This window comes from Pteronotus mesoamericanus, unplaced genomic scaffold, assembly GCF_021234165.1.
Source record: "Pteronotus mesoamericanus isolate MK-2021 breed Mesoamerican mustached bat unplaced genomic scaffold, CSHL_Meso_final scaffold_476, whole genome shotgun sequence".
Classification (NCBI taxonomy): domain Eukaryota; kingdom Metazoa; phylum Chordata; class Mammalia; order Chiroptera; family Mormoopidae; genus Pteronotus; species Pteronotus mesoamericanus.
The window spans coordinates 326,520-354,148 of record NW_026555318.1 but is presented as its reverse complement, the minus strand read 5'-3'; the positions used below and the strand labels follow the sequence as shown (position 1 = coordinate 354,148).

General features: G+C 44.5%; 1 protein-coding gene across 3 annotated transcripts; it reads right to left on the bottom strand.

The window, feature by feature from the left end:
- Positions 1-175: 175 nt before the first annotated feature.
- On the bottom strand, positions 176-26,632 carry EZH1 (enhancer of zeste 1 polycomb repressive complex 2 subunit). Of its 3 annotated transcripts, none has more exons than XM_054593763.1 (21): positions 26,584-26,605; positions 25,178-25,251; positions 18,832-18,959; positions 18,581-18,709; positions 17,302-17,421; positions 16,073-16,193; positions 14,876-15,052; positions 13,854-13,956; positions 13,218-13,381; positions 12,745-12,836; positions 10,408-10,588; positions 9,952-10,148; positions 7,871-7,962; positions 6,871-6,911; positions 6,271-6,396; positions 4,877-5,055; positions 4,267-4,362; positions 3,773-3,854; positions 3,171-3,251; positions 2,682-2,766; positions 176-2,398 (listed from the first exon to the last, which is right to left on the bottom strand). In XM_054593763.1, exons 3-21 carry the CDS (start codon positions 18,946-18,948, stop codon positions 2,338-2,340), a joined length of 2,244 nt encoding a protein of 747 aa, XP_054449738.1. In that variant the 5' UTR covers positions 18,949-18,959; positions 25,178-25,251; positions 26,584-26,605; the 3' UTR covers positions 176-2,337. The 3 variants fall into 3 exon arrangements, with proteins under 3 accessions (XP_054449738.1, XP_054449739.1, XP_054449737.1); XM_054593764.1 differs by lacking the exon at positions 26,584-26,605 and adding an exon at positions 26,361-26,378; XM_054593762.1 differs by lacking the exon at positions 25,178-25,251 and having other exon boundaries at positions 26,584-26,632.
- Between the last annotated feature and the right edge of the window lie 997 nt (positions 26,633-27,629).

The window sequence follows — 27,629 nt, the reverse complement described above, 5'->3', positions numbered from 1 at the left end:
TCCTGGATCCTTCCAGCCCCAAAGCACATGGTACATGACTTGCCAAAACGGATTCTGCCACTTTATTCATATAAGAGGTCACAAGCCACAGGACTTTAAAGTGCGTGAAATTCACTGGCAATAAAGCCGCACATACACCAGCCTCCCCTGCCCCCACCCCCCACCCCCTGGCTCCATTCATCATTACATGTCTCAGGGGAGGGGCTGACACCCGTCATTAAAGGTTGGGGACAGCATGGAAAAAGGATGGGAATACGGGAGAAACAGGAGTATCAGTGGTCTGAAGCTGGGGAAGGAGTGGCTGACCAGCGATTCTGCACCCTGAGGGAGGGGGGGTCAGTCCAGCCTCTCAAAGGCTGCATGTACTCTTTTTCCACCTATTCCTCATGGCCAGCCCCTGGCGTTTCAGACAGACTTAACTTCTCCTTCTTCATCTGTCTTTGGTTTCCCCCCAAAATTTATGAGTAACTCAGAGCCCACAGCTCAGCTAGAAGGTGCCCCCACTACACGTAATCAGTACAAACCACAGTGGATGTACATTTCAGAATCACAGTGGGGGCTGCCCCAATCGGGCGGGAGAGGTGCTTCTGTCGGGTGCTGTTGGGTGTGTTAAGTGCATGTGCCCACAAGCGTGGTGAGTGGGAGTGTGTGTGCATGTCCCACAAAATTCCCTGGACAGCTGCTTGGCCAGAGGAAAGCCCACTCACTGACTGCTTCATGGGAGAGCCAGTGGGGCTGGAGGAAGGGGGCGATCAGCACGGACTGGGAAAGCGAAGCTCTGATCCCCCAGAGAGAAGCGGGGAGTCTGCTCCCTCCTCCAACACTCCTCAGGCCGACTTGTGCCTGCCCGTGTCCTTTTTACCAGGCACAGTGCTCCCTATTCCCTGCCAGCTCCGCGCACCACCCACAGACACGGGGCCAGCTCTGGGAGCTGCCCTGTGCTCACCGGATTCCTGTGTCCAGGCAGCTCCTCCCTCTGCCACCAGGCAGTGAGACCGAGCTGGAGGAAAACCTTCCACCTCTCTCCTTCCCCCTCCCTCAGGAATGGGGTTTGGGCAAGGACCCTGGGGGCCTTAGCTCAAACTCTACCCTACTCTACAGGCCTTCTAAGAGATAAAGTGCTTTGCTCTGCATGAATCCCAGAGAGACCAGCACCACGGACTGGCACAGGTAGTCTTCTCAACACTTCAAATACCCTCTGCCTGTCTGCGGGGCACACAGAGGATGCCATCCTAACTAAACACGTGCAACTGGGGAGCCCGTCACCCACCTCCAAACACATACTGCCGACTCACCCTTTCCAACAGCAGGTGCTACAGACAGGAAAGTCAATCACACCAACAGTCTTCCCCCTACTCCAGGCCTGCACCCGTCTACACAGGAGAGATAAGAGACAGTGGCTCTGGGGGCCTGGCCTCCGAGGGGAGTAAAAGGCCTGAAGACGACGACAGATCCAGGGAGCCAGAGCGCTCACACCCAGTCTGGCACCCACTTCGTGCTTCTCCAGCAGCAGCACGGCGCCCGCCTGCAGCTGCTGAGCTGGAACCTTGCACAGAGCTGACCGGGCACTGGCGTGGCTCCCGGGCCTCTGAGACACACCCGCCCCCAGAACACACAGAGGTTTCTCAGCGCCTGCTGGGCCCCGAGCTCAGAGGTGTAACTGCGGTCATCATGCTGTTCTCACTCTGGCCATGGAAGGATGGCACTTAGCTTTCCTTTCCCCAGCATTAAATACCCATACTCAGGACCCACTCTTTCAGTCTCAATCCTGCCAGGAAGGAGGAGGTAGCGAGGGCACCCCTCTCCCCTCTGACTTAGGTGGGCGCTGCCTGTCGGGCCCTCCTTTAGCCCAGACCACTCATACGTTCCAGGAACTAAGCTTCACTTGTCCTGTCCTCTCCAGGTCTTAGGGCCACAGAGAGACAGGCTGGCAACCCAACGACATAGGACCCTTGATTTGGAAAGTTAGAATGACAGGCTGATGCTTGTTAGGAACTGTCCACGCCGACTCCTGAGGCCCGCGGCCTGGGTGACAAGCAATCAGCCAAGCATACGTCACCCAACCCCAGTCTGTGCTCTCTTCCTCTGAAGCCCGAGGTGCAGTCTCCAATGCCTGCGACACTTTCCTGGAAGCCCACGCCCTCGCTGCCTCTGTCTCCCCTCTCACTGAGACAGTTCCGTTCCCACCGGACACAGCTGAGGCCTCACTGCAGAGGGAGTGGGTGGGGGTTTTCTTGGTGTGGGAGACAGAGCGCAGGAAACTCGAGCAGCGGTGGTGTGTGCATGAAAGCGAAGACAGCGCTGCTACTGCAGGCACTGGCGCGGGGCCCCGGAGGGCTAAAGGACATCAGTCTCCCTCTCGATCCCCACGTACTTGAGGGCGTCAGCTTGGCTGTACCTGTCCCAGGGCAGGAGGAGGAACGAGATGACTATTAAGGCTTCTGTGATGAAAAAGATGGAATCCCCACCGTTTCACTTCCCCTCCCACTTCTTAACAGCAGTTAACACTCTCCCCCTTCTGAGGCAAAAGGCACCAGCGATCAGAACAAAGAAAAAGACTTGACCACTGTAAGATCCTCTCCCTCCTCTGTATCACCCACCTTAAGCCCCCAAATCAATTCCCACAGCCACCCTTTCCACCTCTAGGGCCACCTCTCTAGGAACACTCCTGGCTGCCTCACCTGTAATCAAAGAAGAGCTCTTCACCAGCCTGAATTGCTCTCTTGGCAAAGATCCCAATCCGATGGTCCCCGTTCACCATGACCACTGCAAATGGCGCAGACAAGGGCTAGTCAACCCAAGGCAACGTCAGTAGTGACTCTGGGCTGATTTTCCCCAAATTTCCAGTGAAAACATAAACGAAGTGGAGTTAGAAAGTAGTCAACAAAGTTGTCTCTGTGCTTTTACATCTCTTTTTCTGGCAACTGACATGGGGAAAGAATTATCTTTCAAAGACTTGTGTTTCTGGGGAAATGTTTGTAATGTATTCAGTGGAAAAAAAAATAGGTGATAAAACTTAGAGACAGGCTCAACATGATACCAGACATTAACCATGATTATCTTTGGACAAAATAATAACTCAGCTAAAAAAAAGAGTAAAGAATGGATAGAGACCGTAGTAAATGAAGCATACACCCCCTAGCTCACCTCCCAGGTCACTGGGAACTCACCTTTGGCATAACAATTGGGGTTCACTGAATGGTTTGCAAATCGAATTTTGTTTCCTTTCCGGGTTGCATCCACTACAAAATCTGTATAAAGTAAACCAAGGAAGACCATGAGCTCACCAGGCAACTCCACAGCCTCTTGAGCCTGAATTTAAAATCAGTCTCACAGTTAACAGGAACAAGACAGTCCAGTGGGAATTTTGAAGCCCAGTGTACTAGTAGGAGCTGGGAAAGCAGGCAGCATAAGAATGCAGCTTTAAAAAATAAAAAAAATAAACAAACAAAAAAAAAGAATGTGGCTTCATGCGGGAGTACTCCCTTTGGGTCCCCCCCTTTAGCTGGAATTACGGGTCTCCTTTTCTCATCTAGGAAGGGAGATTTCTGAGGTGTAAGTGCTCAGTGCTCTGATTACAAACACGACCTGGAAATGGAAGTTCTCCCAAAGCAAGTGAACTGTGGCTCATGGTACCTCTGAGTTCAATCTCACCACCTTGCTCTGTGCATCTGTTGGAAGATTCAGAGCTGATCTGAACCTGGACCATAACAAGGGACATCTGGTAGGAAGACCTGCTCAAGACCCCCTTGGGATGAGACAGACTCCATACCATTGTTGAGGTTGAAGAGGAAGCTGGACATGTATTTGTCATAGACCTTCCCTCGTCGATCAGCCTCATCCTGTGAGATGAGCTGCAGAGACAGAAAAGGATCCAACAGGGGATCAGGCTGACCGCTCAGGGCACGGTACCCTGCCCCTAGACAGGAGTGGGAGGGGACAGTGTCACATACTGAGCATCATGATGAGAATCACAACATATTGAGCTTGGGTTGTTTCGTTTCAATCCCTACCTAGGCTGGCCAGTAGGAAGGCTGAAAAGAGTCCCCCACCTGCCCCTCCTGTGTGGCCTGAGCTGCCAAAGAGACGAAGAAGAGCGGTTTGTTTCAGGACTGCAAACAGTTCTGTGGGTTCCCCCGAGAGGCCACATGAGGACTCAGCCGAGTTATTTAGAGATTAATTCACAGAAGTCTGAACCACAGAGAATCAGGGTTTCTCAACAGTAGCTCCCCAGGTAAGAACGTGGGCCAAACCGATAGCACTCACCTCCCCACAGTATTCAGAAATGAACTCATTTTTCTGCACAGACTCTTTAATGAAGGTGCCCCATCCGGCCACATCCGAGGGGGCCAGCAGCAGGTGCTGGGGAAGAGAGTCAATCCTCAGACTACAGGGTGTGGGTGACGAGGGACTGTCTATGCTGGGTGCTAGGCGCGCACGTGTACGGCGAGGGGCAGGGTGGAAAGCGCTAGCAACTGTTAAGGTGACCTCAAAACAGAAAAAGACCCAAGCCTTTCTGTTCTGGTGGGAGGAAAAACAAAAAAGGGAGGCGGTGAAAGGAAACGTGACGCCTTTTCCTTTAGACCTGGGGATCCTCTGAACCTGAGTCTATGGGAGTTCACTGCTACGTGTTCAGTAAAAATGGACCTCGGTGACACCCTCTCTGCTCCTGGCCATCTGGCCCGTTCAGGGTGTCACTTTTCTAATCCATTATTGGGACAGAAAACTTTATTAATTCAGTAAATGTGTGTCTTTCAGGGTTTACTAAGCACTTTCAGCACAAACCCGCTAAGGAATTGGGAGAAACAGGCTGATGGGGTCTCTTCAGCGTTCCCCACTCCATCACCCAGCCCAGACCCCTGAGAAAAGCCCTCACCTTCTTGAGGCCCCGTTGGATGCTGCAGTTTTTACAGGACACCACTTTGCAGTCCCAGTGCTCTGAGGCCCCACAGGTGAGACACAGGTCGGGGTCACACTCTCGCACTGCCAGATAGCAAGGACACTGCTTGGTGTTGCACTGGGTCTTACAGCGGCAGCCAGGGAAACGATTTTGACCTGCGTGGGATAACAGGTAGGGTCAGGAAGGGGCGCTGGCTAACGCTGGTCAGGTCTGACTCAAGAGAGGGCAGAGAAGGCAATGTCACGTGCTCAAGGACATTTGGCAAAATAGGAGAAAAGTTCCCTTCCCAATAATCACGTGCTCAAATTTTTTTCCTGTGAAAATGAGCACCTGCCCTGGCTGGTGTGGCGCAGTGGTTTGGGTACCAGCCTGCGAACCAAAGGGTCGCTGGTTCGATTCCCAGTCAGGGCACATCCCTGGGTTGCAGGCCAGGCCCCCAGTGGGGGGCGTGCAAGGGGCAGCCAAGTATTGATGTTTCTCTCCCTCTCTTTCGCTCTTCCTTCAAGAATGAATAAAATCTTAAAAAAAGAAGATAAAAAAAGAAAATGGAGCACCTCCCAACATCGTGCCTGAGTCAATAAAGCAGGTTTCACTATGAAGAGGTAGCTCCTAGAGATTCCCCAACAATGCCCTCCCCACTCCTCTTTGGTGAAGTCTGGAAGGGAGGTGGATAGGGCCCCAGAGAAAATGAAATCAGTGTTTTTCACTGGTAAATAACATCAAAACTAAAGTCATTTTGAGACCAGAATATATCCGTTCTATGCCCCCCCACCCCCCACTGCCCTCGCCAGCACAAGCGCCCCTTTCTGTGGTTAAGGCTGCAATCCGCTGTGGGTTGGGCAGTATTTCCAGCACAGCTGCCTGGGCACCGGGTTCTGTGAGCTCTGAGGGCTGCCCTCAAACTGCCGTGACGGGGGAAGGACACAGTGGGACAGGAAGTGAGGGAAGCGCTTCTAGCCTCTCTCCTACCATCTGCTAACGACCAGACCGGCCTGATATAAAAACTCTAAATATCAAACTAAAATAGACATACACGGAACTGTAGCCTGTGTATGTTATAAAACATGCTGGAAAGGGAGGCTGTGACTGCTCTATAAGAGAAAAAGGTTCCCATGTTTCTTAATTCTGCCCTGGAAGGTGAAGTTGGGAAAGCGTCTGGTTTCTGTATAATTGTTGCTTTTAGAATCACACAGGTAAGGGTTTTTGAAAAATGACTTTTCCAGCTCTTCAGTCTTGCGTAGAATGCTTAAAGCACAGCAAAGAGAGTGTCAGAAGGCTGGGAAGCAGCAAAAGGCGCAGGAGGTGAAGGAAACCCAGGATGCACCGCAGCGGACGGCTTGGGTAGACCACAGGGGAAAATGAACTCTTACAGTCTGGGTTGCACTGGCAGAACTTCTCACAGAAATTCTGAGTCATGATGCAGGGACAGGTGCTGTCACAGGGGCGGTCTGGATGGTCGCAGGGTTGGTAGTTGTACACTTGTGTGGAAGAGTTATCTAGGAGACAAAAGAACAGCCCAGGACACTGCTGCGCCCACCCTACCTAGCTGCCCTCCCTCCCAGGTGGGCAACGGCGCTAACTCAGAGGTGGCTGGTTATGACCATAACCTGAGACACCCATTTTGCGCCTGAAGTGAGAAGCAATCCTAGATGATGGTTGTTCACAAGCTACAATGGGGTGACTCGTTTTATGGGGAAAGTGTGGAAGTAGTCAGGATTACAGTGCGGCTATTTTGGACATTAAATGAAGTCTAGGACCTGGGAAATGGCATACTATGAAGATCAGAGACCACAAGGCCCATAACTCTGCCTCCTAAGAGGTCTTCATAGCTGCTGTGAGAAGCTGAGCTGTTCTCAGCTGCTGCAGAAAAACTGCAGCCCGAGGAAGTCGTGTAGTGTCAACAAGAGCAGCTACGGACAGGGTGGAGGCGGCCCCAGGGGCAAGACCTCACGCTGAACTGCGGAACGCACCTTTCTTTAACTGAATTTTTCTGCAATGTGCCGCCCACAACCTGAAAGAGAGAGATAGGGCGGGTCTGGGTCATGGTCCCGGGGAGCTCTGCAGGTTCAAGTAAAGGACAATGTGACCTACTGTGAGGGACTGCGGGTTGGTGACTGGGAAGTACTCGTCCAAACCCCTTCACAGGAGGCCTCTGTTCTGGCACAGGGAAGCCAGAGGCCATCCCAAATCCCGCTGGACTATGCCTCAAGATTTAAACATATACAACACCCCCCCCACAACCACCAAACATGCATTAAAAAGAAAAAAAGACAAAAAAAAAATCCAACCCTCTATATCTATTATAATACTATTGTTTCTCCCTCTCCTTGGCCTTTGAGGAGGTGAGGATGTGGGGGAGTTTCAAGATGGGGAGGTGAGAAGGCTTTTCAGGAGTATGCTCTGAGCGAAGGACCTGAAAGGGAGCAGCCACACGGACTTCCTTCTATATCTAGAATCGGTGTCAGTTCCTTCCTTCAATGGGTGTTAGTCATTAGGGACCCAGCCAGGCAGAATGTCAATTTAAAAACAAACAAAACTTCCGACCCTAAGCAAAAGCTAGCTAGAAACAGTGCTATTATGCAACTTAGATAAACAATACAAGTGCCAAAAAACAAAAAAAAAAAACAAGCTAAAAAACAACTCTGGTCAGGGTTGAGAAGTGGGTACAGTGGTTAACCAACCACCGAATGAGGAAAACGGCCTCACGGTGGAGCAATGAGGCCAGCTCTCCTACCGGCCAGGAGCTTAAATGGAAAACCAAACAGTTATCTCCTGACCCACAGCGCCCAGGCACAGGCGGAAGGCCGGCGCAAGGCGCAGGCCCACGGGCGGCGCTGAGAAGGCTGCCCTCCGCTGTGCAGTGCCAAACGGGTGGGCAGTGGCTGAAGAGGGAGGCAGATGGGGAGCCCAAGGGGAGGCCGGAGCACAGGGAACAGCTTGTCCACAGAAAGTCCTTTGTCCCGCCCTTGCCTGTGCTTTCTTTTCTTCTTCTGCGAGGGGTTCATGAGCTCATCTGTTGGCAGCTTCAGGATAAGTGATTCTTTGACTGCAAACTGAAAGACCTGGAAAAGAAATCCAGCAGGACCCGTCACTCCTTCTTGAACTAGATGGTCATGTAAGTAACCAGGCAGGTGCTGGTCTTAGACGGAGGGTTCTAGAAAGCTCCCAGGCAGCTGACTGGGCATCTATCTCTTCAGTCAGGGAGAGACAGGCTGACCATGGCTCTGAGGTCAGTACTTAAGCATTGATCCTGACTTGAGGAAGGAGAAATACGGAACATGGTTACAGCTTCCCCAGTTAGCAGTTCTCACCTACTGCTCTGCTGACCAAGCCCTACATGTGGGCTGATTCTTAACAACAGTCTCTGTCTCTTGGAAGAGCAACTCTGTGTATCTGGTGTAACTGGGTACAAGACCTGACATACGAGGGGGGACCTAAAAAGCCAGAATTATTTTCTGGAGGGCGCGCCCCTTGTAGTACAGGTTTATCCAGCTGGGTGACTGTCTAGGAGCCTGTCTGCATCAGTGTACCAGCAGGCATTGTTGTGCGAGGCTGCCTTTGGCTTCAGTGAAATTTTTTTGAAGACTTACACATTTCCCCATTTCATGATGGGTGATTTACCAGCACACCTACTGACTTGCTCCACCCTCCCTATTCACCCGATCTTGCCCTGAGCAACTTCTTTTTGTTCCCTAGATTAAAAAAAAAAAGTCCTCAAAGGGAAACCTTCCCCCACCACAGAAGAGGTGGAACAAAAAACAGCATAAGCCCTAAAAGGCATCAAAATCAACAAGTTCAAAAACTGCTCTGAGCAGTGGAAAAACATCTCAATAGAGGTATTGCATTAAATGGAGAGTACTTTGTAGGTGACTGAAATTTAAACACATAAGAATAAAAACACAATTTTTTATAAATAAATTCTGGGTTTGAGTCCCCGCCCCACCGCCTCCCCCCCCCCCCCCCCGCCCCGCCCGCCCGCCGCCCTCGTATACCACCAGCACTGGCTCCCTCTGCTGGTATAAAGATGTCAGAGCCCTGACTACGTCAGTAGGACAGCATTTCAGGATGGCGGGTCCCCTTCCATTGCGCTTTCTCCTTTATAGCATTCATTTGCAGCTCTTCCTCTCCCTCCCTCCCGCCACCTTTTGGTTATAGGCCCTTTGGAAAGCCTATGAAAAGTATAAATCTTCTCAGGAAAATACGCATGAAAATTGTTTTGCACCCAATTTGATGGGTCTTCAGGTTAAGAACCTGTGTCTCAGGGAAATAGGTCTACGCTCCACAATGAAAGTGACGGGCGCTTCCGCTCACAGTTCTATTGCTTGTCCTTGGTAAAGGGAGCATGAAGCAGCAGCCACAGAGACTCCTCCGGAAGTCAGGGAGCCACGTGAGTGGGGCTCACGCTCTGGAGTTCCTTTCTTTTTGGACAGATCGGCCCTAACACCCGACTCCCCGTCCCTGTTCTCCAGGCTTCCCACTGCAGTCCCGTCCTGCCTCCAGGGCACCGGTGGCTACCATGGAGCTGTGATTCTAGTGGTGGTATGAGTGAGAAGGGCAAGTCCAGGCCTAGCTTTTGGGTGTGGTAATTAGAAAACCCTGTGATAGGACATTTGTAGAATAAAGCAATGAGGAGATGGGTGGAGGGAGCAGCAGTGCGGCCGAGGAGCGGAGCAGGAGCGCACTAGGTGAGGACATCCCAGAAAGACCCGGGAGTCCCTTCTAGGAAACGGACACACATTTAGAAGCAAAGGCAGGAACCAAAAAAGGAAGCTAAAAATGTGCGGAAACATCCAAAAGAATTAAATCGTGGTTAAAGACAGAAGTAAGAATCCAGCAAGGAGAACAGCAGATCCCCAAGCACCGCTAGGCCTGGTCTTTGCAGGCGGCCCCCTGTTTAGAGGCTCACTTCATGGCCTAGAAGCACAGGCTCGCGAGGACTGAGCCCGAGGCAGCTTCTCTCCAGACAGGCAGGTTCATGAGACGGCAAAGGGCTGACAGAGTAGCGCATGAAAGCAGGGCCCCAGCTTGTTCCTGCTACTTTCAGACAGTACCTGCTTGCACGTCTTAGTGCCCAGGAGCCTTGCTATTGAACAGAAGTTGTTGAAGTAGGTGCCATGAAAGACTCGAAAAAGAGATTCTTCAGCCCCGGTCCATTCCACAGGCTCCGAGGGTGCTTCCACTACACAGAGCTGAGGTGGGGCCGGACTAGCCTTCTGTTTTGTGGGCGTCTGACAGCGAGAGTTGGCCTCTAAGAGAGGAAGAAATAAGAGAAACAGAAGAGGGTGGAATGCAGCTACATCAGTAGTGGGTCACAAACTCAGAAGCACTTTATTTAGACGGCAGCATAGTTAGGAACAAAAATATTCCCTGTCTCCACTGTTTATAGGTAAACCTGTGGAAAAAATTAACAGTTTTATAAAACATAGTCATATTTAGTGTTAGGAGGTAATCCTGGGTTTACCAGAGTCCTTGTGTGGGAAGAAGAGATCATTCTCTGTTCACAGTACCTGAGGAACTGGAGGCCCAGTCATTGCCTGTGTCCCTGTCACTGTCCCCTTCTTTAGTCTCAGCCACAGCAGAGGCCGAGGTGTTGGAGCAGGAAGCACTGACCATGTGGTGTCTTCGCCGGCGACGACCAGAGCACTTGGAGCGGGGGTTGTGGAGCATGGCGTACTCCTTTGCTCCTTCCTGCAACAGACACGTTACAGACAGAAAGCCGGAACAGGCCCGGCGCCACCGTACCCACCCCACTGCCACAAAGCATCTTCTTCCACATCTGTGCTTGTGTGCAATGATACTGTCTTTTTGATTTGTTGCTCTGTCCCATATAAGTGTGACCATGTAACAGCCGCTCAGCAAACATTCTAAAACTTAGTAACTTACACCTCTTCGTAAAAGAGCTATCCCATAAAGTAATCTTAAAAAGATATAATCTATGCATCTGTGCATCTTCAGCTTTCCAGGGAGTTGTATCTAAAATTCGTTTGCCTATTAACTGTTTGGAATTTGAGAACACATTCTGCTGTCGATGAGGTAATGAGGTTGAGAGAGGGCAGGAACCTGCTTGAGAGTACATAGCTCATTTTCCCTCGTCCCCAGGCCATGTTACTCTTTTCATTCTGTTGCTCTGTCTTTGTTTCAATAAAATGCATAATCACCGAATTTGTACAATATTATTACTTAATTTTGGAACTTCTCTCCAGATCAGTATATTAAACTTGGAAGAATACTTTTTCACTATTTTATTGCTATGCTTTTTTTTTAATCCTCACCTAACGATATTTTTATCATTACTTTTAGAGAAAGAAGAAGGGAGAGAGGGAAACATCCACATGAGAGTGAAACACTGATTGGTTGCCTCCTCTATGTGCCCAGACCAGGCATTGGACCTACAACCTAGGTATGTGCCCTGACTGGGAATTGAACCTGCAATGTTTCAGCTATGGGATGATGCTCCAACCAACTGAGCCACACTGGCCAGGTCTGCTTTTCTTTTCTTTTCTTTTCTTTTCTTTTTAAAGACCAAATAATCATTGAGCTTGATTATCTCTCTTTTTACCACACTTGGTTCCCAAAGACTTCTAGCTGTTTCTGAAAACTAAATCAACATGTAAAGGATAAAGATTTATCATTAATAAGGATATTAATGGTAATTCTAAAAGAAAAGTTTTTAATTAAATGGATCTGGCATTATATGCCTATGCTAAGATGTGATACACACAGTATCACTTATATTCTTTCTCAAAATGTTTAACATAAGTATAATTAAGCCTCCAGAGCTAATTCTAGCTGATGGGAAACTGGGGACAGACAAAAGTTAAATGACACCAGGAGGAAACAACAAATCCACAGTACGGGACATCCTACAAGGCAACCAGCCTGAACTTTTCAAAAGAAGGGAAAAAAAAAAAAGGTGTGATTATCTGAGATTAAAAGAGACTGAGAAACCCTGGCCAGGTAGCTCTGTTGGTTGGAGCATCATTCTGACACACCAAGGTTGCAGGTTCCCAGGCAGGGCACATACAAGAAGCAACCAGTGAATGCATAAATGGATAAACTGCATAATGCATAAATTGATGTTTCTCTCTCAAATTGATAAATAAACTAAAAAATAATAAGAGACTGAAATGACATAATCACCAAATATGATGTATGGACTATGATCCTTGTTTTAAAAAACACTAGCTATTCCTAGTACCACCAAAAAAAATTTTTTGAGTATGTAATGGATAGATGATGCTATGGTATTCTTGTTAATTTTTGCAGCTGTAACATCTAGAAGAATGTCTATTTTTAGGAGATGCATGCTGAAATACTTAGCAAACAAGTATCACAACATCTGCACTTATTTTCAAATGGCTCAGCAAAAAATACGTACACACTAATATGGGAATAAAGCAAATATGGAAAAAATGTTATTAAATTGAGGAAAAAGTTATCTTCCAATTTCTTTGCATGACTGAAAATTTTCTTAATAAAAAGTTTAGGGAAAAACAGTCCAGCATTTGAATATGTACTGATTTCTAAAAAGCAATAAAAGAAAACCTGTGCATATACATTTCTGTAAGTTTAAGATAAACACCCAGCTCAATTCAAACAACACAGTTTCAGGCTCTGAAATCTGAGTAAATGATATCACCCCATGAAACTAACTTCACAGTCCCACTGCCTCAGTATCTGGAAGTTCCTTAAGAGCAGGAGTCATGTTTTATTTGTACTTTATGACCCCTGAGTGCTACATACTGTCTCACTTGGTTTGCGTTTCTAGGGGCAGAAAACCCAAGGAGCATTTTCTGCTTGCTTTTCAACAAAGTTAACAATGGCGGAACGGCTTAAGAACATACCAGCAAAAGGAAGCAGTCTGTGCCACATGGTTCTGGTTCGATCTTGATTTCTTTGTTCTTGCGTTTATATACATTAGGGGTAGCATGAAAAGCTGGAAAACACAACACTGTCTTGTTTCCAATGATTCATCCCACTTGACAGGATAGGGTGAAACAAAATTGAATTAGGGAGCTAGTGTAGGAGAATTTGGATTTAAACAGCTACCATCAAGGTGCACAGAATTTAATCATTTCTGGTATCACCAGAATCCTTTCAAAACTAGGTTGTATTAGGAAAAATTATGTTGCTGGTTATTCTGTCCTGACCCTGCAAAACACACTGCACTTTAACTTAACAAGTAAATATAAACTGGTTCTTAGCCAAACCATCATCAGATCAGAAGCCAGGAACTTTATATGATAAAGTAAAGTAAGCGAAGGAAATAGTGACTAGGAGTGGAAAACAGGAGAGCATTTCAGAGTGGCCCACTCACGGTGAAGGAAGCAGTCATATTTGAAGCAGCGCCGGCAAAAAAGTGTGTGGAAGGAGTGCAGAGACTGCTCCCGCTGCACAGACTTGGCATTGGGGCCGTCGATGTTGGGTGTGCACTGAGGGGGGAGTGCATTGGGGTCTGACATCTCTGTTAGCTCTCGATACCTGTTTAAGAGGAGAGAGATAAGAGTTCCCTCCGAGGGAATGTCTTCACTGAGAAAATACAGATAGGGTACTGACAGCCATCCAGGTACAGCTGGCCAAGAGAGCATGGGCGCCTGCGTGAGCCTTGCGGGTGACGGAATGGTGTGTGACTAAGGTGGTGCGCCACTGTAATTATGATGGGCTGGGCATGTGTCTGAAAGTAAGGGGAGGGAAGATTTGATAAGGATGGTGCTGGAGCAACTCTCCAGAAAAATGGCAAAATTATAAAAGTTCTCAGACTTACTCAAAAGCCAGCAGACAATGACCCTTAATAGGGGAAAGGGTATTTAGGGGCAAGCCAAGTAGTAAGCAGAAGTGTGGGCAAATCCTAAGGCACTTACCATAAACAAGGCTTCTTACTAACCAGATACAGGCTTGGATAAAAATTTTGCCCACTCACTCTACATGGCCTGAGGGGGACAGCTTTTCCTACCTCTCCTTCATGTCATCTGGGACACCATTCTCAGGGAACATTGAGGCAATTGCACTGAAGATCATGTCATTTGGGAACTGTTTCTTGGAACTCTTTTTGTTGCCTAAATTAAAAAAGACAAAAAGCTCCTGAGTGCTACCTCTAATTAAAATACGCAAACAAAGCTGTTCTACGATTTTTCCTTTTGTCACAGCACTTTGATTAGAGCTGGTTTGTTAATCTAACCATTGGCTGTTTAGAAATACATAAAGAGGGTCAAAGCAACTGGACTTACCTAACAGGCTACCAGTAAATAAGGAAATCAGAGTCATCTACTTATTAACAACAAAATCTACTGCCCAAGATAGACTCAGGAGATGAAAACCAGAGTTTTTACAGAGAGAACTGAATATAGAAGAATCCTATCATAATGCTGATGCTGAAAAAAACAAGACTGATAGTGTATTATAACTTCGTTTTAAGAAGAGAGACACTATGTCCCTGGACATATAGTACAATTAAATAACGTAGTGTACAATTAAACATTAAATAAATATTAACATGGAAAAATGCTCATAAGATTAAATAAAAAAGAGATATAGAATTACATATGTGTATATACACACACGGCACAATCTCAATTTCACATAATATATATAAACAGGCTGACATATATGTACTTAAAAAATGAGATATATTTGACATATAACACTGTAATAGTTTTATATATATACATTTTACATTTGTTTAGGTCTAGAAGGAAATCTTAATGCTGGTTATTCCTAGTCAGCAGGATTATAAGGTAATTTTATTTTGTTCATTTCATGTTTTCCAAATACACCACTGTTATAACTAGAAGTGAAAAATGATCACACTCTCAGTTCTACTTTCTTCTCAGCTAGGTCACAGCTATCTAGAGCTATTAGTCAATGATCATTTTTTTCACTTTAAGTGAACCAATTACAGCAGTGAACCTTTCTGTTTTTCCCCTCTTCCCTTTCCCTGTTACTTTTAAAGTGGAATAAGGAAGTAGTGTTGCTTACCTTCAATAGCATGTCGTTTTCTCTTTCTTGTCACTGGCAGATCTTCTTTGCTGTCATCTTGCTTTCCATCTGAGGTGTCATTGTGCCCTTCCTCCTCCTCATCTGAGTATTGATTCAGGGCATCTACCAACTCCAGGAAAACAGCATCGCTAATGAGGACGGATCCAGGGATCATCTCTGAAGCATAGGGATTAAATGGATGAGCAGTGGTTGTTTGATATTCCATCAGTCCTCTTAGGAAGGTTTTCTTGCATTCACTCCTGAGACCCCGGTAGATATCACGTGTACATTTTTATATGGTCAATCAGGAAAGTACAATAATTTGACAGGCTCACACAGCTGCAATAGTTCAGCTGACTAGAGTGGGAAATCCAGTTACAGGCTTTGTTCTTACTGGGGTACTTTACTTCTACAGGCACAAGTTAACCTGTATTTATGGTCCAAAATCTCACGGAAGTGTGCAAATAATATAAATGGGACAGAAAAAGAATGATATAGTGAAAATGTACTTAGTTTTGCTGCTAATTGGTCAGTAGTGACTTCTTTGAATAAAAGGAGAACATCGTTTTCTAAAATCATACTATATGGGGTTATACTACACCTTAGGAGAAAGTCTTTGAACACTAGGGGGCGTAGTGGATAAATACATTTCAAGAACATCATGAGTGCCCACAACTGTCAAAAAAGTAGATGAGGCTATTGGTTTGCAAGTCAATGGGAGTCTCCCCATCTTCCCACTTCTTGCACACGGACAGCCTCTTCTAGAATTACTGAATCCAAATGACTCTATTCTGGGAAAGTCAGGATATTACAACCAACTTCTGAGAGATCTAGGGGCTATCGGGTTCAAAGCCATAGGACAGAGGTTCTGCGCCAGCGCCATTCTCAGAGAAAAGGAAATGAAGAATCAATGGCCTTGGATGGATTTATAGAAAACTTCTGAGGTCAAACTTACTTGTACAATGAATCTTCTCTCCTGTCACCCTGATTACTATATGATCCTTTTCTGACCCAACTCCTTTTAAAATTTAACTGGAATATTTTTAATATAAAATTTCTACTCTCAGCCCAATGATTACACTGAAATATTCTTTGGTGTGTGCACTACAAAGCAGCAGATAAAAGGAAGGTGATGACGGACCAGAGAAGAGGTACCATTCTAACAAAGTTTTCTCCCAAAGAGCCCGGCACCACTACCTTCTTCACCATGGACTTTCCCGTCGTAGTTATTGATCAGCTCTTCAATGAAAGTCTCATCTTCTTCTTTCACCTCATCTCCCATGTAGGGAATATTGCACAAAACTGTCTCATCTTCCACCTGAAATCAAACCAGATGTGAATCGTTCCATGAATCTACTATGCATCTCCTCTTTTCTGTTTAATTAAATCTTTGCTGAGCTTTGTTTGCTGCTTGAACCTCCTAAGAATGACTTTGGTCATCGTTGCATGAATTTTTAAAACTGGCCATTTGCCCTGGCCGGGTAGCTCAGCTGGTTAGAGCATCATCCTGACTGGCCAAGGTTGCAGGTTCATCCCCAGACACGGCACATACAAGCAGCAACCAACGAAGGCATAAATAAGTGGAGCAACAAATCTACGTCTCTCTCTCTGCCCTGGTGCCACCTATCTCCCCCGCTCCGTCCCCCTCAAAAATCAATTAAAAATTAAAATATACATTTAGTGGGAACGTGAAATCAATCACACTATGAACTACAAATATTTTCTGGCAATATGCAATACTAACGGATTTTTCCTTTTTTTGGTTCAGCAGAGAACAGTCATTTTTAAATCCTCAAATATCAAAGTAAAATTACTCTGAAGTTTCATTCTAAGAGAGGATTCCCTTTTGTAAACCCATATCCTATTCCAGTCGGGACTGTTATCTGTCACCAGGCAGATGATAAGCAATGGCAGTATTAAGAGAGGACTGCTTATCAGGACCACAAATAATCCTAGCAGGAGTCAGCATAAAGGCCCGGATGAAAGGGTTGCGGATCCCTGAGCACCTCATTTATCTCAGCTGCTTTCAGAGCATCTTGCCTTTAGGGGATTCAGAAAGGACTGAGCCATCAGCAGGGAGGTGTCAACCTGCTTAAGCCTCACGTGTCTGATTTAGACTGCATTTAACTGCACATAATGTTACAAAATTGGGCCAAGGTAGTAAGGAAAAACTGGAGTCCTGCCCAGTCTCACTCACTGAAAAAAGAACCAGCATCGATGCAGAAGTACACTTCAGAGAACATATCTAACAAGCCAGAAGAACCTGCAATCTACTTTTTAGACTACGTAAATTACAAAAGCATTCTGCCCTACATGTCCAACCTTTGTCAAGTATACTAGGACAATATTTACTTTACGAGGAGTGCAAGCATAGCAACATAAAAAATCACGGAGTTTAAGCAATGACCAATGTGTTCAATACATACCATAAAGTTCTGCTGGAGAGGGGACCAGGAATACATGATGGGAACCAATGCAACTGTGTTCAGAGACCTCATTAACATGTGTTGGCTTGCAAATCCCGGGAAAATGCTCTCTATGGTACACTGAAATATAAACAACAACATGGAGAGGGAAAGGCAAGCACACAACCCAAGAGCGAATTGGGAGTTTCCTTCCAAAAGGATTCCAGTAGCCTTTCAATTGTTTCAAATATGCTGAGTGTTCTGTAACAGTCAGCCCCTAAAAGGAACCACTGCACTGCAAACTGTGGAAAGCAGGACTATTTCTTATTCACCTTCGCATCCTCTATGAATCCAGGACAGTGCCTCCCATACTCAATGATGTTTATTCAAATCCCACACTTCAAGTTTATTTCAACCTAAAACCGTTGGTCTCCTTGGGCTGTAAACAACAGCAAAGGATCTTTGAAAGTCCTAAAGGATGAGGAGGAAGACGAGGAGGTTTTCATGAAGACCTAAACTTTCAGACAGTGGACACCAACTTAGCTGCACAGGTGATGGGGACAGTTCAGGGGGAAGCAAAAGAAATTATAGTCAGATTCTGCTTTGGGAAACAAAATCACTCTCAATATACTACCTGCTTTTCATATTTTAAAAACATTATCTCTTTCAAAAATGAGAATAATTCGCAAATTTACAATAAAGGGTATATCTCTGATGAATATACTCCTGTCTATTATCCAGTGTCAAAGTGCTGAAGGTGCCTAACAAGGCACAAAAAAAGGCTGCTTTGAAGCCTGGACACAGAACCCAGGAAAGTAGACAGAAAGTGTCTTTTCTTTTTTTTCCTAAATAGGAATAGGCAGAGAGAAGACTTATTTAGATCTTATTGATTCATTTTGAGAGAGAGGAGAAGGGAGGGAGAAAGAGAGAGAAAGGAACATCGATGTGCCAGAGAAACATCAACTGGTTGTCTCTCCTATGATCCCAACTGGGGACCTAGCCTGCAATCCAGGCATGTGCCCTGATAGGGAATCAAACTGGCGACCCTTCGGTTTGCAGGCCAGCACTCAGTTGACTGAGCCAAACCCATCACAGCCAAATGTCTTGATTTTTCCATGAAAAATTCATGATTATGCTCATTTACTGAGGAGAATAGGTAAAAAGTTTCTTCTTTAAGCTACAGATTTATCATCCTAGTCATTAAAAATTGACTATAATAACTGCATCCATTATTCTTACTTATTTTCTAATCACAAATAGAAGGAAGAGGGGAAGGCTGAACTTAGATATCCACAAGTACCTTTTTTAGAAAAGGATGCCCACTCACGGGCTTCATCAACTGGACAGGTTGAACACGAAGCTTCTTCCATTCTTCATTGAGAATCTGGGTTTTTTCTTGAACCTTTGCAAAATTTGCTACATACAGAGCCTAGCAAAGCCAAGAAAAAAGTTATTAGGATTTTAAAAGAAGAGCTAAAAAAAAATTCAACCCCTCCACATTGGATCAATATATTAAAATACAGAACCTTTCATTTGGGAATTATTTTTTACCTTTGCACCCATATTTGCCTGAAGCCGTTTAAGTTGTCGAAGTCTCATATACTCAGACTTAACTTTTCTTTTCCAGTAAGTGATACATTTGGAAGTTGGGGGATTTGGTATATCCATTTTGCTGTAATCTAATAGAGACAGGGATGAGAAATAGCATTTTACTGCCTGGAAATGAAGCATTCCTCAAACTCAAACATGGTCAGTTATACTTCCATTCCCATTGTATTTATTCATAAAAACATACACTTAAAGAACCCAAATCTGTGAGTTCAAAAAAAAGTTTCAATTAAAAGATTTCTCGTCAGCAATTCCTGGTCTTAATTCCAAAAAGCTTATTATCCTTTGTCCTCTTGTGATACCTTGTTTTTAGTTCAGCAGCCAAGAAGTTCTCTCTCAGTTAGGAGCTTAGATTACGTGGAAATTTTGAAGCCTACTCACTACTTTGATTAAGAGAAATGTTCAGCAAGAATCAAGTCAATATCAAAGGGGTTGGTGGAAAGATCCACACTATAAAACTGAACCTGCCTAGCTGTCTAACTGTACTACACCCTTAGCAATAAGGGAGGATAGGACAACAGCATAATTTCATCTCCAAGAGCAAGACATATGGAAATATGTAACACTGCAAATAGCTCTGTGTGTGTTAAAGAAGTACTTACTATGTATCACACACTACCTATCTCGCAGAATGCAAGGGGAACTGTCGGGTTTTACAACGTGCCTTCTGTTCTTCAGAGGAATGGTGAGACACAAAGGCAAAACAAATGTTCAGCTTTTCAAAAGAGAACAGTCAGTGGTTTTTAAGTCAGTGAAGTATATTTAGACCCTGGTACCCTCAGTAGGATGCTCCCCCGTAACTGTGAAGACTTTGAGGTCTCTGCTACCACTATTTCTGCATGCAAGTCAGGTTGTGTCCCAATAATACTTGATGCCATTGGGAAGGGCCCTTTATTAAATTCTCTCCTTCCAGTCATGTGTACAAATATATTCTCACAATCACCAAGTTTGCTATTCTGCTTTTCTGAACCAATTTCTAGGCTCAGCCTGCAGCCCCATCAATAATTTCAGAGAAAGAACAAGTATCATTACATTAAAAAATTTGACAAAATCTACGGGATTATATCTTTATTTTATATTCACTATTTAGGTTTCCTAGGGAACTAGTTCAACTCATTTAACAAGGCATTATGAAGGGCCAAAATTTGAAATAGAAACTAAAGTTTCAGGCCTTGTTTTTTAAAATTTCTTTAAAAATATTTGCTTTTTGAGTTTACTATTCCATTTCTTCTAAAGAATCATTTTAAAATTACCTGCTTTTTCCCATAAGAATTGACAGCGCAAACAAGAAAATAGCAAAATTTAACCCACTGTCACACATATGCCACACTCCAATCATGATTATTATACCTCACGTACACGGACTTCTTTCATCTGATGAATCAAATAGATTGGTATAATGCCATTAGAATTGAGGATAAATAAAGGAAGGAAGGAAGGAATAGCAAAAATGCAGACAGATTCACTGTGTTTCCTGTGACATTTGGGGATTTGGTATACTTAATCAAGTTATTTAAGATCTTAGAAAGAGAATTCCCTGTGAGTTAAATGTTCTCTCTCTGGAAGAAGGACATGAAACAACATAATCTAGGAATTGAATCCCAGAGTATTAAAATGCTGGGTTAGAAAAAAAAAAATTAAGCTGCCCTGAATTTCTCTCCTAGAAGTTGCACCAGCTCTCGTCCTCCTAGCTTTTAAATGTTTCTCATTCCTCTATAGAATGGGGCCAAAAGAGGGACTCTGACTGATAAAACTATTTGTGAACATACACCACACTCACATGGAATATTAAGTAGCTGTTCATATAATTTCTGTAGAAGATTAATAGTCTGTTGTGGAAAATGAGAAAATGGTTCAAATGTAGGACAAAACTGCCTCCTTGAGAAACCTTAAGTTACCCTTATTGAGACACAAATGGCCCAAATGTTACAGATCGCAATTCAGTGAGTCTTTACAACCTCCTTAAAAAGTGGGTTTTTACTGCAATCCCTTTCCCATTCTTTTTGGAACTCAGTTCCGTTTTTGAAATAGTAAGCTTAGCGCAGTTTGCTGCTTCCATTTAAAACTGGAGATCAAGTAATGGAAGAGAATATAACCCACAGCTGCCAGGGTATGTGTGTGTGTAGTTTTCTTAGAGTGACGGTCACAGAAAAATGTCAATATTTTTCTTAAAGAGGCCACGACTGACATGTGATCTCCCATAGTCTGTCAAAAAGAGCTGACAGTAAATATACCAAAATAGTCCAGTAATCAATGGTCCTATTTCTAATTTTACTCAAGAATTTATTTGGCCAGAGGAGAATGCTCATATACACACATTTGCCATTGTTTTAATCAATCATACTGTAAAATAAGCCACACTTCCTTTTAAAATAAAAATGATATTTGACTTTCATGTGACCAAGGAGGCAGTATTTATTTTGCTTTGCCTTTTAATGGGTCTTCAATGTCCCACTGAAGTTTATTTGGCAGTTAGTCAATCCCACAGAGTATATGAGGAAGATGAGACATACTGTTTGGAACAGATAGGTATGATTAAAATAAACAGCCGTAAGATTGGTTCTCATAGTATCTGGATGCTAACCAACAACTATCACTTCAAAGTTGTTTGTTTTTTTTTAAAAGCAAACAAAACACTCAGCATTCACTACAGCAGATTTGGAGAAATGGGTTCATTCATCTTGGGCAATGGGAATGGCACATAAAAATTTTTTTTATTTCTATTAGATCTGTTCTTTAGTTCTTAGACATGCAAAACAGCACTTATGTTTTCAGTTAAGTACTAAGCTATCACTTTAGAGCTTTTCATTATACACTGAAAATAAACTCCAAAGCATGCACCCTGACTGGTGTGGCTCAGTCGTTAGGGCATCACCCTGCAAAGCGAAAGGTTGCTGGTTCAGTTTCTGGTCAGAGTACATGTGTAGGTTGTGGGTTCGGTTCCAGTCAGGGCATGTGCAAGAAGCAACCAATCAATGTTTTTCTCTCTTTCTCCCTCCCCCTCCCTTCCCTCTCTCTAAAAATAAATAAATAAAAAGGTTGAAAAAAGCCCCCTTCAAAATATGCTGTTTTGGTCAAGAAGCTTAACAATACGTCTATATAAATAACTCCAAAACTCAATAAATCCAATAAAATGGCAAAAAAAAAATCTGAACAGATACTTCACCAAAAATTTTTGCACAAAAATGAGCACAAAAAGATGCTCAGTACTATCAGTCATTAGGGAAATGCAAAATCAAAACCACAAGGATGTACTATTACAACCCACTAAAATGTCTAAAATTAGTAAGAAATTGATGGTATCAATTGGTGGTGAGGGAGTGGAACAAACTGGAATCCTCATATGGTGGTGGTAGAAATGCAAAGTGGTACAGCCACTTTGGAAAGCAGCTGGAAGGAAGGAAGGAAGGAAAATATATGCTTACCATATAACCTGACATACAATTTCTAATTACCCAAGAGAAATGAAAATACATGTCCCCACAAAGACCTGTACACAAATGTTCATAGCATCTTTATTCATAAGAGCCAAAAAGTGCAAACAAGATAAATATTCATGGCTTTGCAAATGTATACAAAGAACAGTATACATATATACAATGGAATACTACTCAGCATTAAAAAGGAATGAACAGTTCCTGTACATGCACAACACATTTCAAAAGCATTATGCTATGTGAAAGAAATCAAGACACACAAAAATGACATACTATATGATTCCACTTACATGACGTTCTACTATAAAAATTCTAGAAAGGGCAAATCTATAGTGACAGAAAGTAGATTCAGGGTCATCAGGGGTTGGGGTTGGGGAAGGCAATTAAAAGGAGTGTAAAGGCACTTTTGGGGGATAAAAATGTTCTATACTTTTGGTGTGATGATGGTTATTTCACTATGCACTTTTATGAAAACTTGCTTAGCTATATACACAAATGATTAATTTATTGCATGTAAATTTTTACCTCACTACAGTGGATTAAAGAAAAAAATAAGTCTTGCCCTGGCTAGTGTGGCTCAGTAGACTGAGTGCCCGCCTGCACATGAACCAAAAGGTTGCTTGTTCGATTCCAATCAGAGCACACGCCTGGGTTGCGGGCCAGGTCCCCAGTTGAGGGCGTGCAAGCAGCACGCATCTTTGACACACCAATATTTTTTCCCCTCCCTTCCTCTCTCCCTTCCCCCTCTCTAAAAATCAATAAATAAATTCTTAGAAAGAAAAAAAACCAAAACACCCTGCCTACCAAGAGGCTGTGCTCCTGAATTCTATTTAAAATAAAATTAAAGCACTAATATTTTCTAGTGTTGCTTTACTAAGAGAATAAGATTATTTGCACTGGAGACAATGGTGATAAAAATCAAAGCAGGATTGATGTTTTATGAGACTCAAAGGAAAACACTGGCTCTTAGGATATACAACAATGACTTAAGACAGTTAAAGCAATCTCCTTACAGTTATCTTGGCTGATTCTGTACTACACTAGCATGAAGTTTAATATTTAGTGACTGCTCATTCTCATCCAATAAAAACAAGACTTTTTAGTGATTCCACTTTGAATGAATTAGGACAAGTGTGTCAGAGAACACAACACCCCAGAGGCATTGAACTCTAACTATCCATTAAATAATTCTCCACTTTAAGGTTTGGAGCACTAAAGTCTCAGCTGACAGGCTAATGGACTAAAGAGACAGCAAAGAGCCCAAAACACGATTCGAGCAAATTTAAAAAGAAAAAAAGCTGGGGCTTTCCAGAATGGAGGGATTCCCTAAGAGCAGTTTTTCCTTTATAAATCCTCCCCCTCAATCTTAATCGAACTGGCGTGATTCTCTGCACCTTTCTCCACATGCCTTTTTTTTCTCTTTAATTTAAGCTACTCTATGCAGAAATGTAATGTGTTTTTAGTGTTGCTGCCTCAAACTTTTTTTTGGTAAGTTGCCAGTTAACAAAGTAGAAACTTGTATTAAAAAAAAAAACCCAACACATTTTATTTCTTTATTTTTTAGAGAATGAGAAAGAGAGGGGAAAAGACAGCGAGAGAAAAGAAACATCAATGTGAGAGAGAAACATGAACTGACTGCCTCTCTCACCGCCCCCCCCAACCAGGGGCCAAACCCAAAAGCCAGGCATGTGCCTTTACCTGACTGACCCGAGCCGGCCTTCACTTTGCAGGATGATGCCCAACCAACTGAACCACACCAGGGCCAAAGCAGAAACTTTTAAAACTTATTCTAAAACAGGAAAAAGATATACTACTTAAGGAAATGAATTGTTGCATGCTTCCCATAAAGCCCGAATTAAGGGCAGGAACTGTTTGTTACCCACAGGACTAAAGAAGCCAGATTTCAGATCTCAAAAATTAAACAGAAAAAAAAAAAAATCAATACTTTAAACAGTTTTTCAAAAGGCATGCTAATTCAAAGTCAAGAAAGATAAGAGAAACAAGTCCGACTACATTTTCTCACCTTTTTCCTTCTACAAAAGTGATGCTGGGGAATAAAATTTCATTTTTTTTTAAAGTCCTAGGCTCCTTATTCTAGTGCTGTTTCAAAGAGAATTCAAATAACACCATAATGAAATCATTTCAATCTCAGACCGTTTTAAAGCTGTGTCTCGGCATCAAGTTCCATGACTGAACTACAAGTACTCTGCCAATTAGGAGCCGAATTAGGATCCAGATCTCCAGCTGCAAGACCCAGAGGTCTGCCTACAATTTACGTATTCCATAAATATATACTGAGCACTTGCTGTGTATCTGGCCCGGGTCTGGGGTTTGACCCCTGGGTGGGGCGCCTGAGAGGCAATCAGTTCATGTTTCTCTCTCACATAGATGATTCTTTTCTCTTGCTGTCTTTTTCCGTCCCTTTCCCATTCTCTAAAAAATAAATAAATAAAATGTTTGGGTTTTTTAAAAATAAGTGTCTACTTTGTTCCCTGACAACTGACCAAAAAAAAGTTTGACTAAACACATTACATTTCTGCATAGGGTAGCTTAAATTAAAGAGAAAAAAAGGCATGTGGGGAAAGGTGCAGAGAATCACGCCAGTTAGATTAAGATTGAGGGGGAGGATTTAAAAAGGAAAAACTGCTCTTGGGGAATACTTCCATTCTGGAAAGCCCCAGCTTTTTTTCTTTTTAAATTTGCTCGAATTGTGTTTTGGGCTCTTTCCTATCTTTTTAGGGTGCATCAGCAGATGAAAAGGACAAACAGGCCTGGCCAGTGTAGTTAGGTTAGCTGCAGCAAAGTCCGGTAATGGAAGAGTTGCCTGTTGGATTCCCGGTCAGGGCACATACCTACGTTGCCGTTCAATGCCTGGTCCAGCTGCTTACGGGACGCAACCGATTGATGTTTCCCTCTCTCCCTCTCTCTATAAAAGCAACGAAAAGATGTCCTCGGGTGAGCATAAAAAACACATCCCTGCTCTGGAAGAGTTAATTCACACTGTGATACACACACTCAACATAAACCTTGACAATAACATTATTACATTTTTAGAGCTAGTCCTTGCCTCTATTATAACTGTGGTTACAAAAAGGTACTTATCTCCGAACACACACTTTATTCTGTGTGAGTAATCTCTTTTATCAATGGCACGCCATCCCACCACTGGGGATTCCAAGGCTTAAAACCTCTGACAGCAACTTCTGAGGCTAGAAACTTCATTCAATGCCGGTTTCCTAAACTTAAAAGCACCGGGTGGGAAATTTTTCTCTTCAAAGGCGTCATGACAGCAAAAGTGGAGAAACAGACCACACTCTCAATGCGGTACTCAAACGCATGCAGTAGCTCGTCCACCTAGGCTGCTGTCCTTATCCTCACCCCTCTAGCGCTGGGCTCCACACCTAGGCTATCCATTTACGACCTTACATTTCACCTAGAAAAGTCCGCTCTCCATAGTCCATCGGTCGCACTAACGTCCTTCCACATTCCTTCCCTCTCCTCGCCCACCAAACAATTTATCAGTAGTCACTTTTTACCGAAATGTCTGTCCCACATTTCCTAACAGCACGTCCCAAATACAACACCTCGCTGTTTTTAAGGTCCTTTCCCTTTTATCGTTTGATCCTCAGGAGAATTCCGGGGTGGACAAAGATAGGCGCGAGACCAAATTTGGAGAGAGGGCGAGAGGCGCCCAAGCGCCCAAAACCTAAGGAGGCCGTCTGCACTGACTCCACGCCGAGAATGAGTGCCCCCTTACATTTTGCAATTTAGGACCTCACTCGCCCCACCCCAGTCCCGGCCGTGCTTTTTTTACTGCCACCTCCTCAACACTCCCCAAACTGAGCCCCAGTGTCTGGCCCTCCCGTTGCACAGCTCCAGGTCCCTGGAAGTCCACCTCGTTTAGGGCCCCCGCAGGTACAACCGCCCACCCACGCCCTCCCTAACCCGCGACTCCCGCCTACCCGATCCACCCCGCCCTCCAACGGGATTCCCCGTCTCCGGGCCCGCCCCCGCCGCTCCACCTCCCGGACACACCGCCTCAGACGCGGTCCTCGCCGGGGGTTCACTCGCTCCGTTGCCCCCTTCCCCCAGCCCTCGGGACCGGGAGTGGGCGCCCCGCTACTCCCCGTGGACAGGCAGTGTGCCCTTCTGTTTCTTCCCAATTCCCCGACCCCTTCGTCTCTCCCTCTTAGGCCTAGGGTGGCGAGGTTCCCAGGCCTGGCCTCACCGCCCGGCCAGGGCTTGTTTACTCACTCACCCTCCATCCGGAGCCGCAGGCACCCTCCACTAGGACGCCTGCGCACCACGGCCACGCCCCCTGTGCCGTGGCCCCGCCTCGCGCCTCCTCCTGCGCGTGCGCAGTGCGCCGCTCGCCCTGCAGGTCAGGTCACCTGGGCCTTCCCCTAAGAACATCTGACATTTGGCACTACCACCGTGTTCTCAGGCGTCGACGTGGTGCAGCTCCAGGTCCCAGCTCCAAGGTTTCCAAAGACGGCGCTGTCCGGGGACAGTGTTTTTGGGAAACATCGAGGAGCCACTGATACCTTATTGAAGACCTTATCCAGCGTTTGCACCGTCTGCACGTCTCACTTAAGCATTTGAAGCCAGTCTGGAACTACTTCATACTGACCCATCACATCTACAAATACCCCCAAATACCCGCTTATGGGCTCCATTTATTCTTGCTTTATTTACACCTGACTCTATTTCTTTCTTTTAAATTATATTTTATTGATTATGCTATTACAGTTGTCCTGATTTTTCCCCCTTTGCTCCCCTCCACCCAGCAACCCCCTGTCCCTCAGGCAATCCCCACACCATTGTTCATGTCCATGAATCATGTGTATAGGTTCTTTGGCTACTCCATTTCCTATACTGTACTGTATTTCTCCATGGCTATTCTGTAATTACCTATTTGTACATTGTAAACTTTCACTTCTTCACCCATTCCCCCACATCTCCCTCCCATCTGGCAACCATCAAAAAACCCTGTCTGTCTCCATGATTCTGTCTCTGTTCTTCTTGTTTGCTTACTTTGTTTTTAAGATTCAATTGTTGATAGATATGTGTTTATTGCCATTCTATTGTTCCTAGGTTTGATCTTTTTCTTAAATAAGTCCCTTTAACATTTCCTATAATAATAATAATAAAACTAAAGGATGAAGTCCTTTAGTTTTTTCTTGTCTGGAAAGCTCTTTATTTCCCCCTTTGATTCTAAATGATAGCTTTGCTGGGTAGAGCAATCTTGGAGGTAGATCTCTGACTTTTGAGAAATCAGCTGACCATCTTATGGGAATTCAGCTG